We start from the raw sequence: 27,362 nt of genomic DNA, 5'->3' as shown, positions 1-27,362 counted from the left end.
ATTGTGTCCCCAGGACTCAGTACTCATACTTCTTCTGTTATCACTTTACATGCTTTCCCTGGGAACTATCAGAAAATATAACAATAATTTTCACTTTCATTGTCATTATGAAGATGATGTCTAATTATACCTTTCATTTAGACCAAATGTTAATTTTCAAATGGTGTCCTTAATTAATTATGTCAGTGAATTAAGAGTGGATGGATGAGAACTGCTTGTCTCTGAAAACAGAAAAAAAAATGGAAATGTTATTTATTGGAGAGAATGATGCAGACCGCAAACATACTGTATCTGGTCACTTTTTAACTCGGTTGGACTGACCATTAATTTTACCGAATCAAAGTGCAATGTAGGCATTATCTTTGACATTGGTATATCTTTTAAAAACATATTGCAAAACTGTCAAAAACATGTTATTTCCATCTTAAAAATCTTGGAAAATTAAGATGTATTCTGAATATGTATGATGCTGAAACATTAATTTGGATTGGCTACTGCAATGTATTATTCACAGGCTGTTCAAATCATTCTTTATGCAGACCTTAGTTATTTAAAAATTCTGTTGCAAGAATCTATAAGAACAAGAAAGTAAAAACATGTAACTCCAATTCTAATATTTCAGTAAAGCTTAGATCTTCTTTTAAAATTCCCCTGCTTAGTCATATGAACGTATCACTTACAAACCAGAGTGCACATTAAGATTCGAAGATCCTGGCCTACTAAAGGTCCCAAGGATTAATAAAATAAAAGTGTGAGGTTGAGTTTTTAGTTAGAGGGCCCCAAAGCTCTGGAATGATCTGCCTGCTAATATAAGAGATGCCTTTTCAGTTTCAGCTTTTGAATGCAGGCTGAAGACTCATTACCTTAGTCTGATACACTCTGACTAGAGCTGCTGATTGGCTTTGCATACTGCATTTTTATTTGGAAATCATTAGTACAGAAATATCTCTCTATTATATAAAAAAATCTTGGGACGAGACAAGACTTTTTCAGAGAGATGAGACGAGACGTTTTCAGAAAAAGCTGCCATAGTCCTGTCTGTCACTATCTTAGTGGACAAAAGAAGTAGTCCTTCTAAGGACAGCAAGCTCCTCAATGAAATAAGCAAAAATCCATTGGGTTAGCACTTGCAAGCACCATACAGCACTACAATATGTTTCTGGCTTCTAATATATTTAAATAATTATATGTCATACCTGGATTTGAGAAAGATGCTGTATACATACAAATTATTATTATTATTATTATTATTATTATTAGAAGGGATTTAGTAGGTGCAGTGTCAAAGGATGGCTCAGAGAATTTCTTCTGGGTTGATATCCTCCCAACTGTAGGAACAAAAGATGAACACAGGAGTTGTTGTGTAACCTCTAAATCCTCTTCCAGTGTTCCACATAAGACTTAAAACTGTGCAAAAAATTTTGAATTCTGTCAGTAGCTTCCTTCTGTTTTGAGAGTGGTCTGAACTGAGACCATTCTGAGTTAACAACTTTGCATATTGTTCAGATTTGCCTTATATCTAAAAATCAATCCCAAAACCTTAACAGAAATAATTAAAGCAACACCAGATGGATTTGCATTTTCCAGCAAAGTTTCCGCTTTAACTGGAAGAATCTGAATCCACTGCACAAAATAAGAGGAACTGAATGCCTTGTATTATCTTAAAATGGAAAAAAAAAAAAATAATAATAATAAATAAAATATCTACAAGGATCAGTTCAAGACTGTTTTAGAATTTGGAAAGAACTCATTAGTGTTATTTTAAAATAGCTTGTGGGATTGCTTTATTAATATACAGTGGGTATAGAAAAGAATCGCTCCCTTTGAAATATTCCCATTTTTTCTGCTTTACAGCCTTAAATGAAAACACACAAAAAAATATTTATTCCCAGCTTTACTTACTCAATGCAACCTATAACATTCAAGTGAAAGATATCACAGCTACAGTTCAAAAAATTCATAAAAAATCAAAAACAAAACATGTATTGTTATATTGCATTCTTCACTGAGTGCGGGCACAAACTATTGTGATAGATTCACAGGCAGGTACAAATGCAAACTAATAAATTGTTAAATATATGAGAGCACATAAATACATACATTTGTTTAAACAGACAGGTAACAAAGTGATTTGAAACTGATCAATATAAATGGAGTCCAGTAATATTTTTCCAATAACTAATTGTTAAACATGCAGTCCTGGAGACCTTGGGCAACCGGTCTCCCTCCCTCCCCTACAGTACAGTCTATGTTAGGCCAACCTTTAAGATGTCAGAATCTTTCCGGCCGTTAATTCCAAGGGTCCAAAGTATCTCAGGTATCATTTCCATGGGCAGGAAAACAGTTTGGCAGCACAGCAGTGTCACCAAGTGCCCCAATAAGATTCTAAGAAGAGAAACAGAATGGAGAAGGGTTAGTGATGGTTTATAATTAAAGTGTCACTTGTATTTTTGTACAAATGGCTAACAAAGATGTACTATGCATCAGTAACTCTCCTCATAGTATGCAAGACTACAATAGTGTGTCTTCAGCCTAAATTTCAAAGCTGAGACTGAAGGGGCATCTCTCATATAAGCTCAACCTCTGCTTTATTTGTTTATGAGATGCTGAGGTAGTTATGTGTAAACAATGCATTCTAAAGTTTTAAATTGAAAACATGCATTTCAATGCAAAAATAAAATAGCTTTAGATAACAGCAAGAGTAAATACGGTAGTAGCAGAGACAGATGTGCAGTGAGAGACTGGGGAAGAGTAGAAGAGATGGGTGGCACACATCATGTGTGTTGTAGTGGGGGAAAATGGGTAATAATTACCCAGGGCCCACTGGGTGGGGGTCCCTTGAACCCTGGAATGAAAAGTATGTATGACAGACATGGATCGAGAGGAAGGGGCCCACAGAGACTGCTTATGTATAGGGCCCAGTGTTCTGTGCTACACCCCTCCATTCTGGCCCAAGTGTCCTGAGAGCAGCCAGTCAGTCTGGAACGTGAAAGGGGGCTTTAGTCATGCAGTTTGCCAAGGCAAGAAAGACGGTGGTTTAGCAAACATTTATTGAAGCTGGTTAAAATGTAAAGATATCGGCTTTGGTACACTTGTGTCTTTTGAGTAACTTGCCATTGTTATTCAAGGAGTTGCTCAGTCTCTAGTATTGTCTATGTTTAGACCCCCTAAATATAATGCGTCTTTCATTGTGGAATTCTCAGGCTTAATGTCAATTATAACAATTAACTATGACAGGTTCCTAATTGTTGGTGACTTTAATTTTCATGTTAATAAACAGTGTGACCTGAAAGCAAAAGATTTCCAGAACCTCCTGCACTCTTTGGATCTGAGCCAGCACACTAGCAAGGCCAGAGATAAGGGTGGTCACACCTTGGATTTAGTGATTACTAAAGGATTAAGAGTTGACGTGAGACAGATCGTGGATATTGGTTTATCTGACCATTTTTTATATTATTTAATGTAGAAATACTGATAGGTACAACTAATAAATAGCATGTTGTTAAAAAACACTATTATGATATATCTGTAGCTTCAAAGTTTGATAACATTCTAAACAACCAGTCGGTTTGTAGGGCTTACTGCTAATAGTGATAATAATGTAAATAGTAAGATGGAAAATTTTAATGCTGAAGTAAGAGCTTCCATTGACATAGTTGCTCCTGAAAAAATAGTTACAATATCCTCCAGCATTGTTATACCAGGGAAGACCCAAAGAGTGTCTGATTTAAAGAAAACATGCAGGAGAGCTAAGCGTAAATGGAGAAAAACTAAATTGATAGTTCACTGTGAAATATTGAAGACTAAAATAATGGAATATAACAACATAGTCTGTCTGGAGAGATGGAGCTTCTTCTCTAAAATTACAAATAATAATGCTGGTAATCCAAGAGTTTTATTCTCTACTATTGATCATTTGCTAAACCCAGGTCACTCCATGGAATGCCCCCAAAAAATTACCAGTGAAATTTGTGAGGCTTATGCTATATTTTTTAAACACAAAGTTAATGATATTAGAAATAATATTGTACAGTACATTCGCCCAAAGCTGATCCTATTAAATCACTTTTTAAGCTAATTAAATTCTTTCACCACGATAGACTTATCTATGTAGAATGATTCTACATATATAAGTTGAATAATTTCTAAACTGAAACCTTCAACTTGCGTCCTTGTCCCAATACCAACAAGTTCTTTTAATAAGTATTCAATGTGCTAAATGATAGTGTACTTGACATAGTAAACTCATCATTAGATACGGGGGTCTTCCCAGACTGTCTTAAGACTGCTGTTGTTAAACAACCTGCTCAAGAAAAATAATTTCGACTCTTCCGTTTTTGGAAATTTTAGACCTATTTTTAACCTGCCTTTCTTAAGTAAAATTCTAGAAAAGGCCATCATTACTCTGCTAAATGATCACTTGAATAAACATGCCATTCTTGACAATTTTCAGTCAGTTTTTAGAACAAATCACAGTACAGAAACTGCACTGGTTAAAGCAGTAAATGATTTGTGGGTAAATGCGGACAGAGGCCGTTTATCTGTTCTCATCCTCTTAGATCTGAGTGCAGCATTTGATACCATTGATCACAATATTCTTATAAATCGTCTTAGTCAATGGGTGGGCCTCTCTGCCAATGTCTAAAATTGGTTTGAGTCTTACTTAATAGGTATAAAATTCTTTGTTAATTGTGGTAATTATACTTCGAAGACACATGATATTCTATATGGTGTTCTACAAGGATCTATCCTGGGTCCACTGCTCTTTGCAATCTACATGCTTCCATTAGGTCATATAATATCAAGGCATAATGTGAGCTATCACAGCCATGCTTATGACACACAACTATATTTATCAATAGCACCTGATGAACCCAACTCTCTTGGTTGCACTGACACAATGTCTTACTTGTGTTTCTGAACGGATGAGTAGTAATTTTCTCAAACTAAATAAGGAGAAAACAGAAATCTTAGTTATTGGCAAAAATGGATATAGTGAGGGTATTCGAGATAAACTTTATCCAATAGTCTTAAAAGTCAAGACAGAGGGAAGTTTTGGGGTAATCATTGAATCTGACCTAAATTTTAAATCACATATTAATCAGATTATCAGGACAGCATTTTTCACTTAAAGAATATAGCAAATGTAAGATCTCTTATAACTTTGGAAGACGCTGAAAAGTTAGTTTACACTTGTTTTTACTCCACTAGAATGCTGTAACGCACACCTTTCAGGACTACCCAAGAAAGACATCAATTAGTTGCAACTAATGCAGAAAACAACTGACAGAATGTTAACTAGGAAAAATCTGAGCACATCTCTCCAGTTTTGATGTCATTACATTGGTTACCCTTGCTATTCAGAATTGACTTTAAAATATTGCTAACGGTTTAATAGGGTGTTGTACCGTGTTAGCCATTATGGATGTAGTAAGAAGATGTCTCATTTAAGATGTCTCACTTAAAGGTTTTCCAATGTTGTATCTGTCCTGGTGTCTATATAAACACAGGGAACTCCAGTTTCTGTATTAAATCTTGCCTGAAGAAGGGGTCTGAGTCGCCTCAAAAACTTGCATATTGTAATCTTTTTAGTTAGCCAATAAAAAGTGTAATTTTGCTTGACTTCTCGCTAACGGCAACATAAAATAAGTCATAATTAACAGTTTCATTTTATTTGCAGCGCCGCAGAGCCTACTGGGACATCAGTGCTGTCCGTCGCTACATCGCCCCACCCAAGGGGGTTCAGTCATCCTTGTCACCCCCGCAGTCCACAATAAAATCCTTATGCCAGCATGGAGGATGTCTTAGGCGTTGGGGTCTAAGGGAAGGCTCCGCAGGTGGGGCTGTTGGCTCTGGTGTTGCCAAGTGGATTGGTGGGATGTTGGGGATTTCTGGTGTCCTTTGGAGTTTGAAAGGTGCCAGGCAATCCTGATGGAACACCATTAGCTTGTTCCTTTTTGGGAATCTGGACCCTATATGCTACTTCATAGAGACTCTCCAGGACTATACCTGGACCTTCCCAGTGGCTGGCAAGTTTTGGGCACAATCCCTTTTTGCAATGGGGGTTAAACACCCACACCTGGTCTCCAGGATCAAAAGGTTGCCCCAGACATTGGTGGTCATAAGCTCTTCTCTGGTGGGCCCCGGCTTTAGTCTGGTGGCTCCTAGCAAATTCGTGGGCTGTCTCCAACCAGTCTCAGAGCTGGGTCAGGTACTCCAGACCAGGAGCACCAGGAATCTCTTCTTCAGGAGGCTGTCTCAAGACAAGGTCAACTGGAGAACAGAACTCATGACCAAACATCGGGGCTGCTGGGGTGCATCTGGTCGACTTGTGAATGGCCAAGTGGTAAGCCCATAAAATGAGTAGTAGACATTGGTCCTAGTCCTGTTGGTAGGTGGATGTAAGCACTCCACCAACCCATCACCTTGGGGATGTAGGGGTGTGGTTCTGGTCTTGTGCACCCCTATTAGCTGGCAGAACTCTTTCAACAGTTGAGCTTCGAAATTTCTTCCCTGATCACTATGGAGTTCTTCTGGTACCCTAAACTGGTAAAACATTTCAGTTACCAGCTTCTCAGATGTCATGGTGGCACTCTGGTCAGGGACCGGAAAAGTTATGGTCATTTGGTGAAATAGTCCATGGTGACAAGCACAAAGTGGTTTCCATCCTCAGTGCATGGGAAAGGGCCAAGGATGTCTACACCAACTCTTTCAATGGGTGCACCTACTTGGTAGTGTTGCAAAAGGGCCGCGGGAGCGTTCTGTAGGCCCCTGGTGGGCAGTGGAGATGGTGTAAACCCCCACATAGAGCTCCGCATCCTTTTGGCAGCCAACCCAGTAGAATTTTCCATGTATCTGCTGCAGTGTCTTCGCCACTCCAAAATGTGCCGCCCACACAAGGCCATGGACTGCCTGGAGAGCGGTCTTTTGGATTGCTGGAGAAACCACAAGCTGCCAAAACCTTGCTCCCCGCAAAGGCTCCACACATTTGTGATAAAAGATGTTGTTGTGCAGTGCAAGGATGTTAAGCTGAGACTTGTAGGCCTTTGCTGTGGTACTCATCTGTGACAGTTATCCATGATCTGGGGTGCTTCCAGACTCAACCCACTGTCGAACCTTTGAAAGCACTGGATCTGCAGCTTGTGCTCTGCCTACTTCAGCTGGGTCCAGTGCTAACAGTGTGGCTCCTTCGTCAAGTTGGAGGCAAGATGCAGTGGTCAAAAGTGGTTCATCTCCTTCTAGCCGTGAGCAGTGGTGGCAGTCAGCTGCTGCACAAGGGTGGCGAGACAGAGCATCAGCATTGACATGCTGGCTTCCAGCTCTGTGGTGTACTTGAAAATCAAACCCTTTGAGCTTCTCAAGTTACCTAGCCATTTGGCCCCATGATTCCTTGAAACTTAGCAGCCAGGTCAGAGAAGCATGGTCAGTGCGTAACAGGAACCTTGTACCATACAAATAAGGCCGAAATTTTTTTAGGGCACTGATGACTGCCAGGAACACCCTTTTGGTGACACAATAGTTGCGTTCAGGTGCTTACCATGCTCAGCTGTAGTAGGCTACGACTTGCTCACCCTTAGGTCCGGCTTGGGATAACACTGCACCGATTCCAAAATGAATGGCATCTGTGTCGATAATGAAGGATTGTTTGGGATTTGGGTAGGCCAGGACTGGAGAACTCACAAGAGTTTCTTTTGGAGCATCAAAGGCAGCATTGCACTCATCATCCCACTGGAAGGGCTGTTTTTTATGGGTCAAACGTTGCAGGGGTGCTACAATGGTGGCACAGCCTTGAACAAAACAGCAGTAGTATGAAACAAGGCCCAGGAAGCTTTTCACTTCATTGATGTTACAGGGAACTGGCCAGTCTCAAACAGCAGTGTCTTGGCAGGGTCAATGGCTACTCCTTTGGGCCCCACAATGTGGCCAAGGAATTGAACCTTCTATTGGAGCAAGCGACACTTTTTAGGGTGCAGACGGAAGCCAGCTGTTTGAATGGCCAAGAACACCTCTCTCAGACTCTAGGTGGCTCCCTCAAACGTTGGGGAGTGGACAAGAAGGTCATCCAGGTAGACAATGCACTTGCTTCAGGGAATGCCAGCAAGGACCCTCTCCATTAGGCATTCAAAGGTGGAGGGGGTGTTGTACAAGCCAAATGACTTAACTTTGAATTGCCGCAGACCCTCACCCAAGGAGAAGGCTGTTTTTGGCCTAAACTCTGGTGACACTTCTGCCAGTACCCACTTCTTATGTCCAGTGAGCAAAACCACTGTGGACAGGCAATGTGATCAAGTGCATCGTCAATGGGTGGAATTGGGTAGGTATCCTTCCTGGTCACATTATTAAGCTGCCTGGAGTACACACATAATTGCCAACTACCATCTTTTTTCTGGGCTCGTACAACTGGTGCTGCACATGGACTGTCAGATGGTTCAACGATGCCAGCCTCCACCATTTCTTGTAGTTGCCAAGCTGCTGCTTCACATTTGGCAAAAGGCAGGTGATGTGGGTGGAGCTTGATTGGTGCCGCATCACTTGTGTCAATCATGTGCTGCACCAAGTTGGTGTGGCCACAGTGTTTGTCCACTGCAGTGAAGGTGTCGGCGAATTCCTAAAGGAGCTCATCGACTAGTTGCTGTTGGCAAAACTCCAGCCCAGCTTTACTGCAACTATGGAGATCTTCAGTGGTGGGGTGGAGGCCAGGACAGGTGCTGGTTCACAATAATATGGTGGTCTGTAGTTCGCAGGCACCTTCAGGTGTTGGCTTTGACTGCACTACAGCTGGCTGCAGTCGACTGGCATCTGAAGTTGATGGTGGAGATTAGCAGGCTGGTGGTGTGCTCAGTGTCTGCTGTCGATGATCCAAACTTGCAGCTGGCAGCACTGCATCAGGCTATGGCTGGCTGATGCCCCGAGCCGACGTTGATGAGTGGCAGGCTGCAGCCATTTCATCTGGATGGTGGCTGGGAACAGTGCCAGGGGCAGTTAGTGGTGTCTGGAGAGCTAAGCGAGTTTTTGTCAGCTTCCTGTCTTCCACACCACAGCTGGATAGAATGCCCTTTTACAATCAACTTTCCTTTACAGACATTTAAGCAGGCTTCTATTGCAATAAGAAAGTCCAGTCCTAGTAATCATTTGTCCGCCAGCCAAAACTCATATTCTACTCGATTCCCCTGCCACCATAAAGCCAGGACTCGCCTCCCTCTCATTTCTGTCAGTGCTCCAGTGAAAGTGCGCAAGCCAACATTTGTTGGCCTCCACCCACCAGGCTGACTGCATTCTGTGTGAGGCATTACACCTGGGCGCACAAGAGAAATGGTTGAGCCTGTGTCCACAAGTCCACAGCATTTTTTACCTTCCAGGTAACATGGAAGATAGAGTTCTAGTGCGTCTCTCTCCAACTTGCTGTATAGTGAGGGGACTAGCTGAGGGTGATGGTGTTCCTTTCATTACGCCATCTGTTGCAAGTTTCCTGACATTACAGTGCTTGTTTTCTGTTGTATTACCGCAGTCACAGGGCTTACCCCATCTTCTTGCACAGTGACGGCATCAGGCAACCTTTTTCCCATTGGGCGCAGCCATTTGAACAGGGACTTCTGCTGCGTGCAGCCCTTCCTCGACAGCACTATCCTCGCACTGCGATGTAATGTCAACTTGTTGGCTGTAGGGTGACCCTCTAGCACTCGTTCTTAGAATATCCTCCACACGCTCAGCTTCATAGATAGCCTTGGAGAGCAAGTGAGGAGCAGAGAGACATATTTGAAGGTGGAGTCACTAAGGCGTACAGGAAAGCGTATAGCGCTAATTCTTCTTGAGCTAAGGTGGAAAAAGATGAGTATCCTAGGCGGGCATAATGCTGAATATCCACTATGAGTGCCCCAATGGTCTCCCCGTCTTTGCGCCGGTGAGTTATAAGCTTGTCTCGCATCTCTTCACTGGAGATGCGACGGCCAAAGTGATGCTGTAGAGCAGTGGTGAGGTAGATGAGGTTTCCACATTCAGCGGGTCTGAGCTCCACTAGCACTTCACGAGCGTGACCGTCCAGTGCCAAAGCAAGATGTACTGTCGCCTCTTTGGAATGCCATTCCTTGTGCCAGGCCAGTTGGAACTGAACAAAGTAGGGTTCCCACGGAGCTGTGCCATCATAGCAGCCCACTTTCACTTTAGGGGGTGCTGGTGGGTCACCAGTCGCCCGAGAATGTCGGCACCAGATGTGGCTTCACTCCCATTGACATAGGATTTCGCTCCCTAGCCTGGTATGTCCAATCTAGCTGTCTTTTTGCCTCAGTGATCTCCTCATCTTGCCCCTCTCGCCAATGTTGTGCTTTCTTGCTTGAGTTGTCCATTTTAATGTCACTTGGTCCGAAAAAAAGGTTATTCTGCTTCTGAGACCGGTGTGTCAAATAGACACACTTTTTCTTTTAATTCTGGTAGAGTTATACATTCAAGTACAGCGATTGCTACAAAACGGCAATATTCAACTTCAGCCCTCCTCTTTAGTCCTGATACTTGGATTCATACACCAGGCAGCGTCAGTCAGCATTGGTAGGTAAACTCCAACCCATAAACTTTAATAAAACACTTCCATTGCCGAAATCTATAACCCAACATTAAACACAAGAACTGTTTGAAATCCAACATAAAATAAATCATAATTAACAGTTTAATTTTTGTTGCAGTGCCGCAGAGTTGTCCATCGCTACTTCATACTAAGTCATAATTATTAAGTATTTTAATTTTTACTTTTTTGGTTTCCATAAAATGCTTTATTAATATGAGCTTCAGAAAATCATTATATTCAGCTGATGTTATTATGTCAATAAATAAGTGTAATTTTGGCTTTTACTGTCTCAGCTCACATTCTGGTTGGTCTAACAACCATGACACACATAAGAAAAATGAGGATGAACTATTTTATGATTATGCTTATGCATTTGAAGATTTAACAAAAACATGCATACCTTTTTCATTTTATGTTGTTTTTCTTTTTTTTTTTCTGTAATCGGAAAAAGCACGAGTAGGCTACCCCAACGTATTGTACGCTTTAGCAGAAATCCCCGTGATGAGTGTTTCAGCTTCGCCCTGCAGATGGCAGTGTAACACACTCGGTTTTGCAGCAGCACCAGTAGTTTCTCTTCTTCCGGCATTTCGTTTTCTTGTTTGTTTGGGTGCTCCGCTTTGCTTTACGTGATACCCGAAAGAGGAAGAGCCGTCACGAAGTTTGTAAACACTGCGCCGTTTTTTATGATTTAATGGGTATACGTATAGTACAGGATGGGAGAAAAAATCAAATTGTTTAAAATCCGGAGGCACCATGACCGACAGAAATACGGAATTGCAGCCCACAGCACAAAAGAATTGCTTAAAAAATGCCGTGTGACCTTTCAGGTGTGTTTAAACGCAGGTGCATTTTGGTGATTCGAAATCATTGTATAGTGTTCGAATGTGTAAATGGAAAGAAAAATTGCGTCTTTGCTCTTTACATTTCGAAATTCACCCAAACAAAGCTTATTCATTCTGAACATGTATGAGGATATTTAGACAAAGTGAAGAGCTTGTTACGATGCCAAATCTACTCCGCTGAAAAACAACACTTTCCAGACTTGTGGGCAATTCCACAAATCGCGTTTACCGTGCATGTCTCGCTTAAATTGAAATGCCAGGTTTATCTGAGCCACCACCAGACGATAAGGGCACATCAAGTGTCAGTTGCCGCGTACCTGCGGATCAAGACCAGACTACAGTACATAGTACAGTACTAAGAGGAGACAGTCCTGCTGTCTACGTGCTGTTTCAATGAATAGCCGAACAAAATCAATATCGAGTTTAACTAAGACGCAGCTAATACTGATGTTGTTTCACGTTTCTGCTCGGTTTGCTCAGCTGGCAATTACCCAGTTAATTGCGACGTTCCAGGAATGATCGTTTAGTGCTAACTCGATTAACGTCTTGTTCCTGTACATTCTCGGTTTAAAAGGTCAGATCACAGGAAAAAGTACGTTCTCATGTAAAGGTAATAAAAGTAGTGGCAATAGTTAAGCTACATTAGATTGAAATGGGTGTCGCTATCATTATTGTAAGTGTTATTCACGTCTAGCGGCTGAAAAGGTCATGCAATCAATGCAAAGTATATAGAAGGTAATGACATGAGGTAAAATGTAGTAGAACAGGGGTTTTCAACCTCGGTCCTGAGGACCCCTTGTGGCTGCAGGTTTTTGTTCCAGCCATATTCATAATCCATGACAACAACTGATTTCATTTAATTACCCGGTGTTTTTCTCTTCTCGTATTCTACTTTCAGAAAAGTACAGCAGCATGATTTTTACAGCAATTATAAGACATCTAGAAGTGCTATTTTTGCTATAAACTCAAATGCTTAACTCTCTTTTGTTGATTTCATTATATTCACCCTCTCTCTGTGCAGTTTGCTCCCTTCATTGTATCTTAGTAATGACAATTAAAAACTAGCAGAGCAGACACCCAGGTAAACAACAGTGAATCGTGAAAGGCTGCAACTACTTTAGCATCAGACGCAGGAATTAGTAAATAATGGATTAATTAAACAATTGGAACATCTGGAAAAGTGGAATGAAAATCAAGATGAAAATATTGTTAAAAAGAAAAAACATGCATTAATCCCATATAATGTCATAGTATTTTTTAATATATATATATTTTAGCAAACTTATTTTTTTAATTCCTATAGTGTTCCCAAAACACAGAATCTGGGAAATAACATTTCACTTAATTATCCCGGAGCCCTACTAAAAATAGAAGCTGGTTGGAACAAAACCTGCAGCCATAGTGGGACCCCTGTGGTAGAATAATGTGTGAAGTATAACGGTCTCTCTACTACTCTTGGGTGTTTGATGATTTACCATCAGTGTGACCTTGGTGTGCCCCCTGACATATATGTGAGAAAAAAGTAATGCAGATGTTTTGCTGCATTCAACACCCTGCACTTCATGTGTGTGTGAGTCACCCAAGCCAAGAGTTTTTTTTTTTTATCTTTCTTTAAATATGAAAGTGCTATTTATTAATTCAGGTATACTATTAGGAGAGCCTGTAGTGGTCATAAGGTCACATGTATTTATATTTTACTCGTTACTGTATTGAGCATTAAGTAATATTTTCACTAGCTGCAACAGGATTTTTGGATATTGATATTACCTCTGCCAAAATAACAGTCCCCCCACTCCATACTGTAAGATTTGAATCACTTCAGAATTCATCTGCTGTCACAGACTGACCTGTAGATTATGCACTAGAAATTTCACTGATAGCTAAAAGTAGCTGTGTCATATTTCTAATGTCTTGCTTCTCTCTCAATATCACCAGCATTTTTCTGCTTCACCAGTACTTTGGGTTCTTTCACACAATACACGTATGTGATTATTCGTGTATTATTTGGTGCCCCTCGATTTAATGTACTGTATGTATGACCACTGTCTTAAATCTTCAAGAGAGACTACTACTGGCTCATTTGATTTTTATATGTGTGTTAAATTATTTGATGCATTATCACATTATACTTAAGTTCAAACATTAATATAAAAATGTGTTGATATTTTTTAATAGCACTAGGGGGCTTTGCCCCCACCCCCGCCAGCGCTATGCGCTGTTGTGAAGAGGGGGGCTGAATGCACCCTAAGGAGACGTGGTCGCTCCTCCAAAACCCCTCTTAAACGGTGAAACAATGGGAAACAAATAGTTTTATTTTTTACCTCCTCTTTGCTCGATCAGCTGCTATATTGCTGCTGCCGTGCCACATGATCTACATCTCGTGCGGCGCTTCGAACGTTTAAAAGCATGTATAGTAGCTGTCCTTTTGTCTCATTGCCTTGTCTCTCTTCTCCCCCAGACATCCTCAAACACTATTCGATCTCTTTTCACTGTTCCTTTATTTCACAGAGTAATATTTTCCATTTGTTTGCGCTAATGTGATCTTTACTATCATTTTTTTGAGACTTTTGAATTTTCCTACTTCCATTATCTCTAACCTGCTCTGCATGTGTATTGCGGCAACGTTTTTGAATTCATTACGATGTTCTACTTTGGTTTTTTTCCGGCCCCAGGCTTGGTTAAATCTCTTGACACAAAGAGAGCACAGGAAGTGTGTCTGCCAAAAGCATTCCAACAACTGAGAGGTTAGATGACCGTCGTCTTGTTTGAAAATGGTTGTAAGTAGGACATGACTTGCAAAAGTCACCGTCTCACGGGACTTGCTTCCAAAGCTTGTAAGTATGACATGACTTGACCGTCTTGCGGGATGTGAAAGTGTCTCTCTGTCTCTCTTAAAAAGATCACATCTCGTTGCAGGAAAAAAAAGTCTTGTCTCGTCCCAAGATTTTTTTGTATATTAGAGAGATATTTGTGCTTTTTCATGTTCGTAACTGTCTGATGTATAAGGAATTGATTTTGTAACATTATCTACAACATTGTAAGTCTGTTAAATCTTCTTACGAGGTGCTCTAAAGTTAATATGCTACTTTGCTCCTCATCTCTAGCTCTAAAAGCACACTGCAACTGTAGTTAGTCTTGTTCTTGATCCACTTCTAGTCCACAGCTCTAAGGCATACTGCTAAAGTGCCAACCCCCGAAGTAAGTTTAGATACTGTAAATACCTACTAAGACCAGACCAGCACAGTATCATCCCCAGCTCAGAGCACACTGCAAATGACCCAGTGTCATCTACGTGCCAGACTAGAGATGAACGTTAGAGGAGTGTTATGGATTAAGAGTTCATGAAATTCATGATTATTGAAAACCTTCCAAAAAGGTTCTGGGGATTTTGTTTAATTCTCCTCTAAATTAATCTTACATGTTCATTAAAAAATGGTAAAACATTATTACCTGGTTAACAGAGGTAGATTTCTCCACAAATAACCCAAGTACAAGTCAATGTAAACCCTTATCTGAGTTTATGTTAAGGATTTTGTAGTCTGCACATTTACTTTGTTCGCACACGCTTTTAGTGACCATGGGTAGAAACTTCCCCAAAATTCACTTCCAGAAGCAAATATTCGGACAATTGCATTATTTCTTCTGCTGGCTGAAATAGTCTTGTCTTAATATTTCAGAAATCGCTAAATGTATGTTGATAAGCTGAACATACAACGCTATACTCGGCAACACGATATAGAGCAGTAGGGTAACGTCAAAAATAACGTGTATTACATAGTCCAGTTATATAATATAATAAGATTAGATAAGAATAATATGTAATTAAAAATAAAAAATGTTTTAATAAATCAGTATGATCTTATAAAACAGATATATAATTAGTAAAGAGTATCATCCTTATATACATTCTCTTACTGCAAGTTTGTAAAAGCTGAGTTCATTTATAAGGACAGATGGCTGGGAGTACTAGGGGTTCAAGACTAAAACACTGCCTTGCCCCCACTGGGCCTTCTGTCTAAAATAAATATTCTTAAATCAGTAAACCCGTAGCACAAAGGAATGCAGAAATGTTCACAGTAATGTAGCTAGATAGAACTTTATTTGTCACAGGGGGATAGTTGACTTTTCACAGAAGCTCTTTAAATAAATACTTGAATAGATCAATAAATATACAGTGCATCCAGAAAGTATTCACAGCGCATCACTTTTTCCACATTTTGTTATGTTACAGCCTTATTCCAAAATGGATTAAATTCATTTTTTTCCTCAGAATTCTACACACAACACCCCATAATGACAACGTGAAAAACGTTTACTTGAGGTTTTTGCAAATTTATTAAAAATAAAAAACCTGAGAAATCACATGTACATAAGTATTCACAGCCTTTGATCAATACTTTGTTGATGCACCTTTGGCACCAATTACAGCCTCAAGTCTTTTTGAATATGATGCCACAAGCTTGGCACACCTATCCTTGGCCAGTTTCGCCCATTCCTCTTTGCAGCACCTCTCAAGCTCCATCAGGTTGGATGGGAAGCGTCAGTGCACAGCCATTTTAAGATCTCTCCAAAGATGTTCAATCGGATTCAAGTCTGGGCTCTGGCTGGGCCACTCAAGGACATTCACAGAGTTGTCCTGAAGCCACTTCTTTGATATCTTGGCTGTGTGCTTAGGGTCGTTGTCCTGCTGAAAGATGAACCATCGCCCCAGTCTGAGGTCAAGAGCGCTCTGGAGCAGGTTTTCAACCAGGATGCCTCTGTACATTGCTGCAGTCATCTTTCCCTTTATCCTGACTAGTCTCCCAGTCCCTGCCGCTGAAAAACATCCCCACAGCATGATGCTGCGACTACCATGCTTCACTATAGGGATGGTATTGGCCTGGTGATGAGAGGTGCCTGATTTCCTCCAAATATGACGCCTGGCATTCACACCAAAGAGTTCAATCTTTGTCTCATCAGACCAGAGAATTTTCTTTCTCATGGTCTGAGAGTCCTTCATGTGCCTTTTGGCAAACTCCAGTCGGGCTGTCATGTGCCTTTTACTAAGGAGTGGCTTCCGTCTGGCCACTCTACCATACAGGCCTGATTGGTGGATTGCTGCAGAAATGGTTGTCCTTCTGGAAGGTTCTCCTCTCTCCACAGATGACCTCTGGAGCTCTGACAGAGTGACCATCGGGTTCTTGGTCACCTCCCTGACTAAGGCCCTTCTCCCCCGATCGCTCAATTTAGATGGCCGGCCAGGTCTAGGAAGAGTCCTGGTGGTTTCGAACTTCTTCCACTTACGGATGATGGAGGCCACTGTGCTCATTGGGACCTTCAAAGCAGCAGAAATTTTTCTGTAACCTTCCCCAGATTTGTGCCTCGAGACAATCCTGTCTCTGAGGTCTACAGACAATTCCTTTGACTTCATGCTTGGTTTGTGCTCTGACATGAACTGTCAACTGTGGGGCCTTATATAGACAGCTGTGTGCCTTTCCAAATCATGTCCAATCAACTGAATTTACCACAGGTGGACTCCAATTAAGCTGCAGAAACATCTCAAGGATGATCAGGGGAAACAGGATGCACCTGAGCTCAATTTTGAGCTTCATGGCAAAGGCTGTGAATACTTATGTACATGTGCTTTCTCAATTTTTTTATTTTTAATAAATTTGCAAAAATCTCAAGTAAACATTTTTCATGTTGTCATTATGGGGTGTTGTATGTAGAATTCTGAGGAAAAAAATGAATTTAATCCATTTTGGAATAAGGCTGTAACATAACAAAATGTGGAAAAAGTGATGCGCTGTGAATACTTTCCAGATGCACTGTATGTGCACACATTGTAATGCGGCAGAAAAAATTATCCATTTGAAGATCATCTAGGACCAACCTGGTGTGCTCCTGTCCACATGTACAGCGTGAATCTTTTAAACCTCCAGCACAAATAATGAATAGAAAGAATTTCCACTGTAATTTCTGATATAATTCATGGTATTATTTGTATTTATAGTGTAAAGTATAAAAGAGTAACATATAATAAATTGATTTTTTTTCTGTAGTCAATGAATCTTTGTGAATCAGTGGAACAAGATATTGTTATTTAGATTTTGCAAACAGTCTGGCATCCTGTTGAGGGAAGACTCCTTCAGCAGGAGGGACACTGGGGCATCGCACCGGAGAAAGAAGCTACAGTTTTCTTTTTGAATGCCAATGGCACAATTTATGTTTGCATGTAAACGTACTGTATATTATAGGAATTCTGAAGTATGTTTTTCTGAAGTATGTTAATCATCATTACATCTTGCCTGAAGACGGGGCTTGAGTTGCCTGGAAAGCTTGTGTATTGTAATCTTTTTAATTAGCCAATAAAAGTTGGGTTTTTTTTTGCTCAGCATTTTCTGCAAAATTTTCTTCTTGCCGCATTTGATTTTGGCCTCTATCTTCTTTTTGAAGAACTAATTTTAAAGTAAATGCTGGCAGTCACTATACTGATTCCAATATCTTCTCTTAACCTTTGCTTCTTTAAAATGACAAGTATTAACTTGCTAAAGCTTGCTGTCCTTGTGCAAGACTAGTAGCTCTTTCTCTAATGTGGCTATATTGTTTTTGTAGTACAGAGACTAAAACTGTACATTCCAGATGAGCACTGTTTTGTGCAGCAATTATCTTTTCTGATTAGAGATGAGACAGATGTATGTGTCCTTAAGAAAATATAAAACACCAAAAGATACTAAGTAGCTAGCAACAATTGAGCGAAGCCTATGGTAGTATTGCCACAGTCCAAGCTCTGCTACCTTTAAAATTGACCTATGTTAGCTCTGGAAAGTAGAGGATCTTGTCCCAGGCATGACATAATCAAACATATGGATTTTTGAGTTTATTCAGGGCAAGCTTTAATATTGTTATAAGCCTCCTAAGCTTAAATCTCTTGCTGTCTAATCTATATAGGTGTAATAGTGTTGCTTACCAAGAAATATGATTGGATACAGAATGTTTTTTTTTTATTTTTTATTATTTATAATGTAATTGTAATAATTCATACAAATCAATCAATTTTTTACAAATAATAGGATTGGAAAAAAAAAACCAAAGAAAACAAGTCGACCCCCACCCCAGAGAGAGAGAGAGCATGGCCAACAGAGTAAAACTTAAGGTTTGTAGACATACCTAAATTGAGGAGTTTAATAGGCCAGTAGAGATGAGCGGAGAGGAAAAAGAGATGCGGAGATAATTGCTTCCTTGGTGCTTTAAGAGCTTATTCTAAAATTTTATTGATTATATCCTGCCAGGTTTTAAAAAACAATTCTGTACAGAACCTCTAACTGTATAGTTGATTTTTTCCAATTTCAAATAGTATAAAACATTGGTTACCCACTGACTTCAAAGAGGAGCGTTAGGATTCTTCCAGTTCAGCAAAATAAGTCTGCGTGCCAAAAGTGTAGTGAATGCAATCACAGTTTGTTTGTCCTTCTCCACTTTAAAACCATCTGGAAGAACATCAAACACAGCTGTTAATGGGTTAGGAGGGATTGTGACACCAAGGCTGTCTGAAAGGCACTTAAAAATTTTGGTCCAAAATGATGTTAATTTGGTGCAGGCCCAGAACATGTGACCCAATGAGGCTGGGACTTGATTGCAGCGTTTGCAGGTTGGATCTTGCCCTGGAAAAATTTTGGACAGTTTTAGGTGAGACAGATGTGCTCAATATATAATTTTGTGTTGTATAATTGTATGCTTTGTGCATATGGAGCTCGAGTGAAGTCTCTGCATTGCTGTTTTCCACTCCTTTTCTGATATATTGATTAAGAGATCTTTTTCCCATTGTCCTCTTGGATCCTTGAAAGGGAGGGACTGTAAAATAATTTTATATATTGCAGAGATGGTGTCTAAGTCCCTGAAATTGAGCAGTATTTTTTCCAGTGTCGACGAGGGTGCAAGATGAGGAAAATCGGACAGGTTCTATTTAACAAACTTCCTAATTTGAAGATAGTGAAAGAAATGTGTAGCTGGAAAGTTAAATTTGGAATGTAATTGTTCGTAGGATGCAAAGATGTTGTCTATATAAAGATCTCTGAGCAATTTAATCCCAAATCTTTTCCAGATATTAGAAACTGCATATGTTTGCGAGGGTTGAAAAAGGTGGTTCTCTTGCAGAGGTGCCACAGATAAAAGCTTCTCCATCTTAAAATGCTTTCTACATTGGTTCCATATTCTGAGTGAGTGAAGCACAATTGGGTTATTAGTATATTGCCGATACCTTGCATTTATTGGGGCACAAAGCGGGGAATATAAAGAAGTACTGCAGGATTTTACTTCTATTGCGGACCAGGCCTGTTTAAGTTCATCTATTTGTGTCCAGGTTTTTATAGCTTGTATGTTTGCTGCCCAGTAATAAAACTGAAAGTTAGGTAGAGCCATGCCACCTTCTGCCTTAGGTCTTTGTAGGGTCGCTCTTTTGATACGTGGATGTTTTGAGTTCCAAATAAATGAGGTTACTGTTGAATCTAATTGCTTAAAGAATGATTTATTGATGTATATTGGAATGTTTTGAAATACAAAAAGAAGCTTAGGAAGAATATTCATTTTAACAACGTTAATTCTTCCAGCTATAGTGAGGTGAAGGGTTGAGCATCTATGCAAGTCTTGCTTAATTTTTTCCATGCAGCCGGCGAAATTTTGTTGATAAAGAGCTTTGTGTTTACTTGTGATGTTTATCCATAGGTATTTAAACTGATCTGCAATAATAAAAAGGAAGGTGTCCAATCTAATATTGTGTGCTTGAGAATTCACTGGAAAGAGTCCACTTTTATTCAATTTAATTCTGAGACCAGAGATCTTTTCAAATTCTGTAAGTGCTGTTAAGACTGCAGGCACAGAATTTTGTGGGTCTGATATATACAGTACCATATCATCTGCATATAGAGAAATTTTCTGTTCCAGTCCTTCTCTGATAATCCCATTTATCTGATCTGCATTTCGACAGTGAACTGCCAGTGGTTCAATGGCGATTGCAAATAGCAGTGGTGACAAGGGGCATCCTTGTCTGGTACCACGTTCTAATTTAAAGTAGTCTGAACAAATATTGTTAATACGAACTGAAGCCTCTGGATTGGTATACAGTAGTTTGATTCATGCACAAATGTTCGGGCCAAACCCAAATTTCTCTAATGTAGTTAAAAGTTATTTCCGTTCAATCATGTCAAATGCTTTTTCTTGCATCCAATGATAATAATATTTCTGGGGTGTTTGACTTTGTTGGTGAGTATATTACATTAAACAGGCATCGAAGATTGGAGGATAAGTGTCGACCCTTGATAAATCCAGTTTGATCTTGTGATATTACCGAAGGCAGCACTTTCTCCATCCTTCTAGCTATGATTTTTGAGAGTATCTTAATATCATTATTCAGAAGTGAAATTGGTCTGTATGATGCACATTGTAATAAGTCATTTTGTTTAGGGAAGACGGTGATTAATGCTTGGCGAAAAGTTTGAGGTAGAATTTGATTGTCTCTAGCTTCTGTAAATGTTGCCAATAGGAGGGGAGCTAGCTGAGCGGGGAATTTCTTATAAAATTCTGCAGGGTAGCCATCAGGGCCTGCTGCTTTCCCGCCTTGAAGTGACTTTATAGCATCTAGTAATTCTGATAGCGGCAGAGGTTTATCCAGTTCCTCTGCATTAAAAGTATCTATTTGTGGTAACTGTAATGTATCCAGAAATGCATTAGATTGTGTGTTGTCTTCTTTGAACTCAGTAGAATATAAGGATTTATAGTAGTCTCTAAATGTGTACATTATATTTTTATGGTTAATGATTTTGTCTCTGTTCGTGTTGGTGGTTACTGGTATTGCATTGCGAACTTCTTGCTTGTGGATTTGTTGAGCTAAAAGCTTATTAGCTTTCTCTCCGTGTTCATAGTAATGATGTCTGGACGTATAAATTAGTTGTGCAGTTTCTTTAGTTGTCAGGAGGTTGAGTTCTGAATGTAGAGCCTGCCTTTTCCTATGTAGAGCCTCACTTGGAAGCCTGGCATATTCTTCATCTATTCTAGTAATTTCGCTTTTTAGTTCTGCTACTTTCTTGGTTTCTAATTTATTCCTGTGGGAAAGATATGAAATAATCTGCCCTCTTAAGAAGGCCTTTAAGAATGTTTTTATTCTTTTTTGAATATACACTTGCTGTTCTACCTGGCTCTCGGTACAGTCCGTCTATTGTGTTAAGTGTAGCTGTACTCATTCTGTTCTTAGACCAAGATGCAGCCTTTTGCATCACTTTCAGGTCAGCATGGAATGTTCAAATCAGTGAAATGCAGCACTGTATATTACATTTTGAAGGGAAAGCTACAATCATAAATGACACATATTAACATTTCTTTCACACCAACACTTTTATACCATTCAGATTTCTTTTATTTTAAGACCTACTAAGCCTTTTAAACCATAATGAAGCGTTCGTGCCATGCACCCTGGAAGTTACTCAGGAGTCCACTCTATGGTTTAAGAGTAACCTCCCTTGTTTTTTTCTTCATGACATTTTGTGTTATGTATTTTTGTTCATGATGTACACGTTTTCATTCCAGTGAATGAATTTGATGATGGAAGAAGTGAATTATGCTGCACTTTTAAAAGTCTAGTCATTTATTTTTTTATTTTCATTAGGATGATGATTTGATTTTTAATTTTCGTTTAAAGGAAAGTTACAACTTTTGTAGAGGACTGATGTTTGACAAGACTATAAGATCATATTTTCTTTAAACAAGTGTTTTACCTCTTCCCTTTGTACTAGGTCCCCCTGGATGGGTGTCGTGTCTGTCTATATGAAGATGGAACAGAAGTGACTGAAGATTACTTCCAGAGGCTCCCAAACAACACTGAACTTGTTTTACTTCCGAAGGGGCAATCTTGGCATGGTTGTAAGTCTTAAGTGTGTTTCCATTGTTAGATTATTTTGTGACTCTTGTGTACAATTGTGTAAGTATTAATATTTAGATTTTCCTTCACCTTAAAAATGAGATAATATCTTTGTATTTAACCATGTATTTTTCCAAACATAACATTAAAATAAAACAAATAATTTTGTTAAATAGCTGCAGGATGCATCAGGATTGGAGTTTCCATTCAGCTACAGCACAGCCAGCCTGCCCAGTGAAGTTTTAAGGGAAAAATGAGAAAGAAACCTTCTTCCAACAAGTCTTCAGTCAGCATAGTCAGCTTAGACATAGGGAGAAACAGGTAGAAAAAAATCTTCTGGTGACACTTTTCAGCTTTTTTGGCTATGGGATAAAATTCAGATGTAAAAATGGTACAGTGGATTATGAAACATATTTTAGAATATTAGTGTGGACTAGGATGTGCAGCCATTTTTTAACTTTTTTCCCCCTAGATGTCTCTGACATTGAATGTCTGCTGGGCATGTCTGATGAACATTCCAGATCACTCATTGAAGCTGCCCAAAATCTTTTGGTCGCTGAAAAGGCACCCAAAAGACGTCGGCTTCTGCAAGACTTCATAGCCAACCTTAGTGAGAACACTGATGCTGAATGCAGAGAAGAGGACGAGGCTTGGTTTGAAGGTATGTTTTTTATGACACTTTTACCTCAGAGGCTACAGGTTTTCTTTGCACACACTTTCTTAATTAAAAGCATATACTGAAGCTACATAAATGTACTTTGAAGAGCCAAGTGATATAATTAATAAAAGTAACACATCATTAACAGCAAAAATCAGCTGAATTATTAAAAAGGTTGCCGTGAAAACCTGAGGCCATTGTTGCCCCCTGGGAAGTGTGTTTGAGACCCCTGCTTGGCAATCCATATACTCAGTTTGACACATCAGACTTTTCTAATCTATTTTCTTTGTCTGTGACTATTATCCAAATGTTTTTGACCTGGATCAGCTCAGTATTTATTGTTAACCGGCAACAAAATATGTTACATTAGCAGCACTAATTACCAACTAAGTTTGAGACACCTGTTTTACTCCTTTAAAGGTAAGTATAATTTATACATTTTATATAAAAGGAAATAAGAACGTAACTGGAGGAAAACACCATATTGAGAAGTCGTTTTTATTTATCAGAAATAATTTGTGTTCCTTATTTTTCTCTGTGGAGTGTTTCTAGTAGAGCACTCATCCGTGTTCTTTAATTATATGTTTTGCCCTTGTAATGTAACTTTATGTTATATATTTAATTTTCCCCAATTTGATATATCAATTTTCTGTAGGCATTGATTCCAGATTTAAGACCAAATCAGCATACCTTAAATACAGCTGTGAGAGCAGGATCCGTGGCTATCAGAAGGAGGTACAGTGTAATTTTATTAATATTTTACAAAATGTTTATTCAGTTAATAGATAAAAGGAAAAAATAGACCTTAGCTATTCATTATAGGTAATTCAGAAAACTATTAAATGTAGTATGCAGGTAAAATATTACTTTAAAGCAGTGTTTACAAGTGAACATTTGCTTAAAACTAAGTAAGTAATGTTGCACTAGACTGACCTAATAAGCACTTCTGAATGAAGTGTTTTCATATTCATATAACATTGAAGCTTGACTTCAGGATTAATCAAACAAAATCACTTTTACTGCCAACCAAATCATATATTAAATCTTAAGAATTAATTTCAAGCAAACATTAAAATCTATAGATTTTAGCAACAAAATTTAACTATGTGTCACATAAATCAATATAGGTGAATCCTACAGTATTTTTCCGTACTGAATTCCAGTATCTAATCAGACTTTCTGTATCATTCAAGGATTTCAAGTTACGCACAATTGAAATTTTATTTATATTATATATATGTTACGGCCAAAACTTGAAGTTTGTGTAGTTCCCGAATTGTTTAGCATTTTGGCTGAGAGGTGTGGCCAAAGTCCGAATTACTATAAATGACCAGTGTATATGCTACTTTGGCTGACCATTTCGCGAAGTGGCGAGAACTCCCTGGCCAAAATTCGATGCACTGATGTAAGACTGTCCACTCAAGTTGTGAAGATGCTTAAAAATTTCAGATGCAGATTCAGAAGTGAGTTTTCACTCTGCACGAGAAACTGCTCAAGACGGGTCTTGTCCAGAAAGCAGTGCCACTTGAGATGGCCTTCCCCTCGCCCAAACACTAATCTTAAGGTCAATAAAATAGGTCCCTGATGTTAAGTCACTATTTTAGGGCTAAAATGATAACAGAAATGTGAAACCTACTTATGTACCTAATCTTAATTATTGTGAAACAACCAAGTGGTGTCTGCTTTCTGAACAAGAGCTGCCAAGGCTACACTCGATGCAATTGCACTACTAAGTGCGCAACAAATTGCTGCTTATGCCTTTTTTTCTTTCGACTTTGGCCGATCGCCTGGCTGGCCAAATCGAGGAAGAGATCTGACATTGGCCGGTCAGTTTACAGCGACATTGGTCATTTCCCGATTTGGTTGGACACTTCCTGCTTTGGCCGATTTCGGGTTTTGGCCGTAACATATACATGTCAGAGGAGGAGGAGGTTGGGAGCATTTACTGCCGCATTGTGTGTTGCTGCACCTGCCAAACAAAACAAACAAAAAACCACCTCAGATCCCAATTAGGACCTGAGCACAACCATGCAATAGGTGGCACCTCATACATGTTAGGAGTGTCTTATAAAAAAGCTAGAAGTTCACAATTTTCTGCTGTACTCTGCTTCAGAAATAGCCCTCTTAAGGGTCCCGCAGTAGTCAACAAGCATACTGGGACTCCACTTGGCTTGGTATCACTTTTCCACTTCAGACATGTTGTGATGACACTGTTTGTCATCTTCATACCTGACCACTCTGAGATTTCCAGGGGGAATGTCCAGATGAGAATCCAAGAAATGCATTTTTAAAGATATAACAACATAGGTGCTTCTGTCTGATTGCATTTCTGAAATCAGAATGAAAAAGTGCTTTTAAACCCACCCAAGTTGTTCTTTGGGAAAACTCTTTGTTGACCAGTGTAATTGGCAGCTTCCTCAATATGAGCATTGGATTTTATTTATTTGTGAAGATGTATTTACCTTAAAATCCTCTTATTCCTTTGATGCTATAAGAACTTGCATACGTATATACAGACCATTGAAGCAAGGAGTTATATAAGATCTTTGGAAAACTACTGGGTCAAATTACCCAGGATTCTACATTTTTTATACATGTACAATAGTTTGCATATATAAAAAGTACTTGCAGTTCCTGGAAATTTCCTAGGCCTTAACATGACATGAAACAGGTTTAAAAATGGGTTTATAAACATTTTGCATATAATGCAGGGACAGGTACATACATAAATTTGGAATTAGTAGGACATTTAAAAAACTTTGTAGTAGGTCAATAAAAAATTGGAAAAGAATCTGCAAAGGAAAAAAAACAGCTATATAGGCTGTATAAGACACATAACTCCTATGTGAATCGTAGGGTATATGCGAACATGAGGGCAACCATTAACTCTTTCAGGGAGGATATCGACTTTTGTGAAAATGAGGGGTTCACGGTGATAATCAACTGTATATGGTGACAAAATCTATCATTTTGTTTTAGTTGGACTCTCTTTGCTAGAAGGAAAGTTAAATTCATTGGTCTGACCTAAATTCCATGTGCTCGTGTGAGTAGCGAGGAGCATACAAAGGCAAAAATGGCATCGATATCTGGCGAGAGATGGAAGAGAGTGCATAAAGCAGTATACTCCATGGATGAAGTTTTGCATATTATCGCTGAATTGGACTGTGACTTGTCAGACTTTTATTTTGATACAGGTGATAGAAAATTAATGTGAGGTACCAGCATCAGCTGATCGAGGTGCTGATCAGGTTCATGTATCTGATGTGCCTACAGCAATATTTGCCTGGGAGGACCATCACTTATAATGACAAGAGGTACAAACCAGATTGCAATGCAGTGGAACTGCAACCGGCACTGCTGCTTTCACCACGTAAAGACAGTCTGGCAGCCAGCCTGCTGTGCAATCCTGGTAAACTGGTGGCCACAACACGCAGACATTAATGTAGGCCTACAGGCTGATGCACTTTGGTCCCCAAGAATAACCAGGACAAATGGAGTTTGATACACTATGACGAATGTCACTTAACAACTAATGATGCATTACTTTCACTATATTTTCCTCTGCCAGCTAACCAAGTAAGAAAGAAAGTGGCATCTCCCCACACTTTTATTTCTTCACTCACTAAAGATTTACTGTCAAAGTATAGAAATTTAAAAGCAAAATAACATTTATTAAGAACAGAACAAGAGCAACAGAAAAATATTTATTAAATAAATTACAGAAAATATAAACGGATGGTAAATAATAAAAAATAATGGATGTAATGCCTTAAAAATGTACCATTACTTCAAATTCTAAAAGCATTAACAATACTTTCTGTAAAGTTAAAATAACATCTGTGTCAGAGGAGGAGAGATATTAGGGGGTGCTTTCAGATTCAGCAGTTGGGCCAATGAATGAACATCATTTTTGACTTCTAGATGGAAGGAGTGTGTCTCTGTCTCTCTTTCTCTCTCCAATGTCATCCTTCTCTCATGGTCTGTTTTTTATGCCAGTTAGTCATGTGGGGTTTGGACATTGTGTGTTGTTACAAACAGATAATTGGCTGGTTACTGTACTCAGGTAATGAATGGACAAGGATCTAAAGTCTGGCCATTATGTGCTAAGATTATGTGAGCTGTACTCAATATAAAAAGGAACATTTACAAAGTACATAGGATTAAAACAAAAACAGAAAACATGGATGAATTTTTCAGTGCCTATGAGAATTCTGAAGACCTATATTAAGTCCCTATTCAGGGTTCTCTTGTTAAGGCTGAAAATGTTTAATTTCCTTAGTCTGTCAAACTTGCCTGTTAGTTCTTGGACATAATTTGTTGCTCTAGAACTGAAAAGTTTTTTTTAGTGCAATGACTAGAACCAATCCCACAAAAGTATATGTTAGTCACGTGACATAATCCAGGTAGGGCAGA

The 27,362-nt window shown here is 39.2% G+C and overlaps 1 protein-coding gene across 2 annotated transcripts in view; it reads left to right on the top strand.

Annotated features, from left to right (window-relative positions):
• The first annotated feature begins 11,155 nt into the window (after positions 1 to 11,155).
• Positions 11,156 to 27,362, top strand: part of dffb (DNA fragmentation factor, beta polypeptide (caspase-activated DNase)) — a 32,910-nt gene continuing 16,703 nt past the window's right edge. The window contains exons 1-4 of one of the 2 annotated variants that reach the window (XM_051931211.1): positions 11,156 to 11,385; positions 22,167 to 22,293; positions 22,764 to 22,952; positions 23,605 to 23,684. In XM_051931211.1, coding sequence (XP_051787171.1) covers positions 11,272 to 11,385; positions 22,167 to 22,293; positions 22,764 to 22,952; positions 23,605 to 23,684 — 510 coding nt within the window. In that variant the 5' untranslated portion in view covers positions 11,156 to 11,271. The remainder of the gene's footprint in view (positions 11,386 to 22,166; positions 22,294 to 22,763; positions 22,953 to 23,604; positions 23,685 to 27,362) is intronic. The other variant, XM_028807324.2, reaches the window with a different exon arrangement.

Source organism: Erpetoichthys calabaricus, chromosome 8, assembly GCF_900747795.2.
Source record: "Erpetoichthys calabaricus chromosome 8, fErpCal1.3, whole genome shotgun sequence".
Lineage (NCBI taxonomy): Eukaryota > Metazoa > Chordata > Cladistia > Polypteriformes > Polypteridae > Erpetoichthys > Erpetoichthys calabaricus.
This window is presented reverse-complemented; position numbering and strand designations above follow the sequence as displayed.